This window comes from Primulina huaijiensis, chromosome 9 (genome assembly GCF_012295235.1).
Source record: "Primulina huaijiensis isolate GDHJ02 chromosome 9, ASM1229523v2, whole genome shotgun sequence".
NCBI lineage: Eukaryota > Viridiplantae > Streptophyta > Magnoliopsida > Lamiales > Gesneriaceae > Primulina > Primulina huaijiensis.
Window position 1 is genome coordinate 5,938,973 of NC_133314.1, and position 6,297 is coordinate 5,945,269.

Sequence of the window (6,297 nt, forward strand, 5' to 3'; positions counted from 1 at the left end):
AACAAGTCAATGTTCAATCTGAAGGTCATTTTGATTTGGACAATCAATGATTTTCCAGCTTATGGAAACTTAGCTGGATGTGCCACAAAAGGGAAACTCGGTTGCCCAATATGTGGTGAAGACGTATGTTCAATGTGGCTTAAGTATAGTAGAAAGTTTGCATACTTAGGTCACCGGAGATTTATTTCCCCTAATCATCCATTTCGTGAGAAAAAAAAGTGGTTTAATGGGAAAAAAGAGAGAGGAAAAAAACGAGACCTTTGAATGGGTTAGAAATTCTCAATGCAACGAAAGATATTGAAAATGACTGGGGTAAAAAGAAAAAGAGTGACACTGTCAATACTTCAAGTAAAAAAAGGAAGAAGCAGGATAATTCAAAAGAGTTACGAAAACCAGTTCAAATGTGGAAGAAAAAGTCAAATCTTTTTCGATTTGCCATATTGGAGTGTAAGTTATTTGCACTTTATTAATTATTTTTTATATAAATTATTTTTTTATATAAATTAGTTTTTTTAATCCTAAATTGTTGGAAATATTCTGAACTAACACTATGAAACGTGTTGATGGTTATTTTTAGGGGCTCCTACTACGTCATAACATAAATGTGATGCATGTTGAAAAGAATGTCTGCGATAATATCATAGGAACACTGTTAAATCAGAAGAAAAAAATCCAAAGATGGTGTGAATGCTCGCAAAGATTTGATGCATTTAAAAATTAGAGAAGAATTACATCCTCAAGAAAAGGGAGAAAATAAATAGTACTTGCCTGCTGCACCTTACACATTGTCTAAAAAGAAAATGGATATATTTTGCTCTAGGTTGAAGAAAATAAAGTTACCCGATGGCTATAACTCAAATATTGGTAACTGTGTTTCTTTAGAAGAGCGTAAACTTATTGGGCCGAAATCTCATGACTGTCATGTTCTAATGCAACAATTGTTATCGGTAGCATTGAGAAATCTTCTACCGAAAGGTCCGCGTAATGCTATATATCTGTTGGGTGCATTTTACAATGAATTATGTCAAAGAATGCTAGATAGGAACCGTTTAGAACAACTCGAGGAGAATATTGCTGAAATTCTATGCATGTTGGAAAGATAATTTCCACCCGCTTTCTTTACCATCTCGGTTCATTTGACAATTCATTTAGCAAGAGAGGCTTGCTTGTGTGGGCCAGTCCAATTCCGCTGGATGTATCCATTTGAAAAGTAATAAATAGTGATTTATCTTTTTGACAAATTTTATATATAAAATGGTATAAATTTTGATATCAACAATTCATTCATGTGAATTTTACTTTGTGTTTTAGATTTATGAAAACACTGAAAGGGTTTGTGAAGAACCGAGCAAGACCGGAAGGTTTCATAGCTGAGTGTTACCTCGCAGAAGAACGAATGATATTTTGTAGTGCTTACATAAAAAAGGCTTCTACTATTGGTGTTCATTATAATCGGAATGATGATTTGGAAAATGGATTAGTGGAAGGTCGCTCAATTTCTAAAGGGAAAGAAAAGATTTTAGAAGACCACGTGTTGCAAGCCGCACATCGATATGTGTTGTTCAATACTGCAGAAGTTGAACCTTACTTACAGTGAGTATAGTTGATTTTTAAGATTATATTATCTTTGATCTATTACATACCTCGTATATTCTAACATCTCTCTTCAATGATTTTAAATAGGATGCACATTGAGGAGCTTAAACAAATAGATCGTCGTTTCTTAAGTAATGAGACGTTGTTACAAAAGCAACATATGGAAACATTTGCTGAATGGTTATCAAAACAGGTTCTTCATAATTCTTCAGGCCGAATTCAATGGCTAGCTCACGGTACAAGAAAGCAAGTTACAAGTTATACGGGTTATATTATAAATGGACATCGGTTCCATACAGTTGATGTTGGAAGGTCGACACAAGATAGTGGTGTCTCAATTGAAGCCGATACTATTTGTCAATCTAATGCTGATGGTTATTCACATACAGTAGGAAGAATATCATACTATGGGGTTATACGAGATATTGTTTTGCTAGACTACTATTCTTTCAAAGTTCCTGTTTTTAGGTGTGATTGGGCCAATCCTGGAACTGGTGTGAAAATTGAAGATGGTTTTACACTCGTCAACTTACACCACGGATTAAAAACTTTTGAAAGTGATCCTTTCATTTTGGCATCACAAGCAAAGCAAGTTTTCTATTCTAGGGACGATGATGAATCAAATTGGTATGTGTTGCTAAAGGCGCCGCCTCGGGGTATTCATAACATGAATGTGGTTGAAGAGGACGCATATACGTCATCAACACCTCTTGATGTCTCCCAACTTGAAATTAACATTACTGAAAAAGAACCATATGCAAGGAATGAGTGTGATGGAATCGATGTGACTGAGACATGACTGAAATTTTCAGTTGTAGATTTTATAGTTATTTATTTTGATTGATATATGTTCTTTGCAAGTTATACAACTCTTTATTTACTGTTGCAATAAATTTGTTTGCTTGTTTATTTTCAGCTATGTATCATGTCATACAACATGTTTGATCAGGTCATTACGTAGCATTGAAAAGATGAGTAAAATGGGCAAAAAACGTAGCAAAGCATCTGCAGATGAAATTCAGGTGATATTATCTTATATTTTATATCGTTGTTTATTTTAATAAAGTACACTTGTACATTTCAATAGCTCTTTTTGTTATTTTACAGGAACACGTAGCTAGTAGGTTATCAGGAATGAACACTAAAAATTCAGCTAATTCATCCCAAGATTTGCTTGATCAAGAACCGATTGATGACAACAAACCTGATAAGAAAAAAGGTCGTGGAGCATCAAAGTTGAAAATGATTAGTGGTCAAGATAAGCGCAAAGAGGTGAAGCGTAATGAGTTCGGACAGCCGATTGGAGATAATTCAGTTACATACGCTTCTTTTCTAGGTTGCATGATAAAGGAATTTGTGCCATATACATTGGATGGATGGAATGACATAGATGAAGAAGTGAAAGATAGGATGTGGAGTTGTCTTCAGGTAATATCTTCGGTCACTTCATTTTTCATTTCAATTTTTATTATAAGTTGTAGAAATATTTTCGTGTTTCTATGTACAGATGAATTATAAAGTTGAGGATTGGGAAAAAAAATCAATTTTTCAAAAGTTAGCTAAATTGTGGCGCGATAGAAAATCCTAACTTCAAATACTTGTACGAGAAGCTAATACAAGTCGAGTTGCTTCACGAAATCTCAGTCTTTTGAAGCCCGAATTTATGGACCAAAATCAGTGGGACTTGTTTGTAAAGAGGACACTATCACCTACCTTTCAAGTAAGTATTAATTCACTTTTCTTATAGGTATGAAACAATATTCGATTGTGGTAATCCTCTTCCATGCAAGAATACCTACCTTTCAAGTAAGTAGTAATTCACTTTTCTTATAGGTGTCAAATTATAGTTATTAGTATATCATGATCTAGAAATTGAAGACTGAAATCGCATATGTTTGTTTTTTATTAGGTTGTTGACGTTGAGTGTTGGTCTGTGATGTTTGTGTCTTGTTCCTAAATACTTCTCCCAACTGTCTTTCTCAATTGTCAGCACTGTCACCAATTCCCACGTCGGTTCCTTAACTGCTCGCCTACTTCTCCCAACTGTCTTTCTCAATTTTCTCTAGTTCAATAATATAGTAAACTTTTGATTACTTTGTTTCATAACATAAATTGTTTGGAAAAAGTAAATGAACAATTGATTCCAAATATTTTATTATCAAATTATCACAAATGAGCAACGAACAAGACTCGTGAGTCTACTTGATTTTTTTGGGAAAATTCGTTTATTTAAGTCTTCAAATTTTGTGTTTTTCATTTTCTGTAAATTCTTGTTTTTCACTATAAATGAAAAATCGAAATAATTTCTATTTGACTTGTTTATTCCTCAGAGACGATAGATGTTTAAATTCATTAATTATGAATTTTCTATTTCTAAAAATATTTTGTCACTTTTTGTTTGTTTGCAGTAGCTAGCTAGCTAGAGTATATGATTTTGTGACCAATATTAAAATTTGGATTTAACCATGCATTCATGGATTGTTTCCCTAGCTTTCACAAATTTTCAATCGGGTCTCTGTGTTTATTTGTTCTTTCTTCTTTTTGCCCTAGGCCAATACTATTACCATGCATTGGGATGTATTATTGGACATTGCAGCCATTTATACGGCAATTTTACAGTGCTTCCTATTGCGTCATCTTTGTATTTATTTGTTCTTTCTTCTTCTTTGCCCTAGCTCAATATCTATATTTAATATCTACATTTGTAATGATTCCACCATTACAGGTTAGCAATTTATCATGATTGTTACTCTAGCTCGGGGTTACATTGCTTCTTTTTGTTGCAATTCACTTGATAATACTTGTAATTAATATCTTGGTTATGTTATATCTCAGGAAAAGAGTGCAAAATTTAGAGCAATGAGGGAAAAACAAGACCACATTCACACAATGAGCCGGAGAGGTTATGCTCGTTTGACTCACATTATGGTAAATATTATTTTTTTTATATTTTCTAATTTAGTAATAAATAATGGTATATATATACATCTTTTGAATTTATATATTTCTATATTTAAGGAGAAGACAACTCAAGGATATACAAGAATTACGAGATCACAAGTTTGGATTGAAGGGCACAAGAAAAAAAAATGGAGAACCTATTACTCAAGCTGTTGTAGAGAAAATGGTAATAGAATTATGTCTTTTTTATTTGCATCAGATCCTAAGAAAAAAATGACCAACCTAAATTTGTTATTTTCTCAGAAATTATCTTTGTTATTTGCAGAAACAAATACAAGAATGTCCACCTGAATCTCAAAACACAATTAACATTGCTGATGATGCAATTAGCCTTGTGTTTGGCAAGGAAAATCGGGGTAAAGTGCGTGGGATGGGCTTTGGAGTTACACCATCAAAAGTTGGAGCTTATGTACAGCAAAATGGCACTGTTAAACAACTTCAAGATATGGTGCATAACCTTCAACAAGAAATGCAAGAAATGAAGTCCATGTTTTTACAAAGTATGAGACAACAAAATCAACAAGAACATGTTAGTAATTAAATAACATACAAAATCAGTTTGATATATTGTACACTTAAATGCTTTTGGATTATCATGAAGGCATGCTTGACATAATTTGTTTGTAAACTTAGGTTGCTAGTGGTGGCATTGGCAGCGGTATTGGGAATGAAGTTGGCAGCAACAGTGATATCAATATTGGTGCAAAGAAAAGTTGTGATTTTGATAATGTTAAAAAACATCTTGCTACAGCTCAGGTAACTATCTTAAAATTATGTGTTTCTAAACTACAAGATTTTTACAAAATAGAAATTGTAAAATTAAAAAAATTTGTATTGTTTATTTGCAGTCAAATTTGAAGAATGTGAGTTGTGGAGATATATGTGCTAATAGTAAATGTAAGTTGCTTCATTGGTCTGTTGATAGATTAGTTGTTGCAGAAGGTTGAATTTCATCTACAGATCCAAACACAAAAGTGCATCATGTTGTTCTTGGTAGATCTTGTTGGAAAGTTTGGGTTGATAAGGTTTTGGTAGAGAAGGTGGATCTAATTCGACCAAATGATGAAATGCAGTTTCTCGATAACGCAATAGGAAGCACGGTAGCATGGTTATCTAAATTTGTAGTATTGTGTGATTGATATAGATTCTACATATTTTCGTGGATTGAAAATTTAAATATCGGTATGTTCTAGCTATTTTGTGACGGATTTTGTATCTTGAAACTTTCTGTTTTGGTAAATATGATGAAAAAGAATTACTTTTATTAATTTTGTGTGTGGATTATACTTATTATACAAAATTGATTTCTCGTTTCTGTGAAAAATTGGGTTTTTCCGCGTTCCAAGCGTCGTGGCGCTGATCCAGAAGAAATTGAATTTTTTTTCAGGTTTTCTTTCAACGGCGTGCAAACATACGCCGTTGATGTTCTTATCCACGACGTGCAATGCACGCTGTTGATGCTTGTATCAACAACGTATAATCCGAGCTATAGATACACTTCTTCGCAGCGTGCAATGCGTGCTGTCGATTTTAGTATCGACGGCGTATAATGCGAGCTGTGGATATAATTATTCGCGGCGTGCGGTGCGTGCTGTCGATTCTCGTATCCACGCCGTGCAGTGCGCACTGTCGATTCTTGTATCCGCGAAGATCGGAAGAGCGTCGTGGCGGGGTAGAGTGTAGATCTCGGAGGTTGCTGTAGCCTTCGAATAATGAGAGCTGTAGATATAATTATTCGCG

The 6,297-nt window shown here is 33.9% G+C and overlaps 1 protein-coding gene across 2 annotated transcripts; it reads left to right on the plus strand.

The window, feature by feature from the left end:
* Nucleotides 1–496: 496 nt before the first annotated feature.
* LOC140984168 (uncharacterized) lies at nt 497–5,631 on the plus strand. Of its 2 annotated transcripts, XM_073451407.1 has the most exons (8): nt 497–1,210; nt 1,312–1,593; nt 2,513–2,618; nt 2,704–3,024; nt 4,432–4,524; nt 4,823–5,086; nt 5,191–5,313; nt 5,406–5,631. In XM_073451407.1, exons 1-8 carry the CDS (start codon nt 1,194–1,196, stop codon nt 5,502–5,504), a joined length of 1,305 nt encoding a protein of 434 aa, XP_073307508.1. In that variant the 5' UTR covers nt 497–1,193; the 3' UTR covers nt 5,505–5,631. The 2 variants fall into 2 exon arrangements, with proteins under 2 accessions (XP_073307508.1, XP_073307509.1); XM_073451408.1 differs by lacking the exons at nt 5,191–5,313; nt 5,406–5,631 and having other exon boundaries at nt 4,615–5,075.
* The last annotated feature ends 666 nt before the right edge of the window (nt 5,632–6,297 follow it).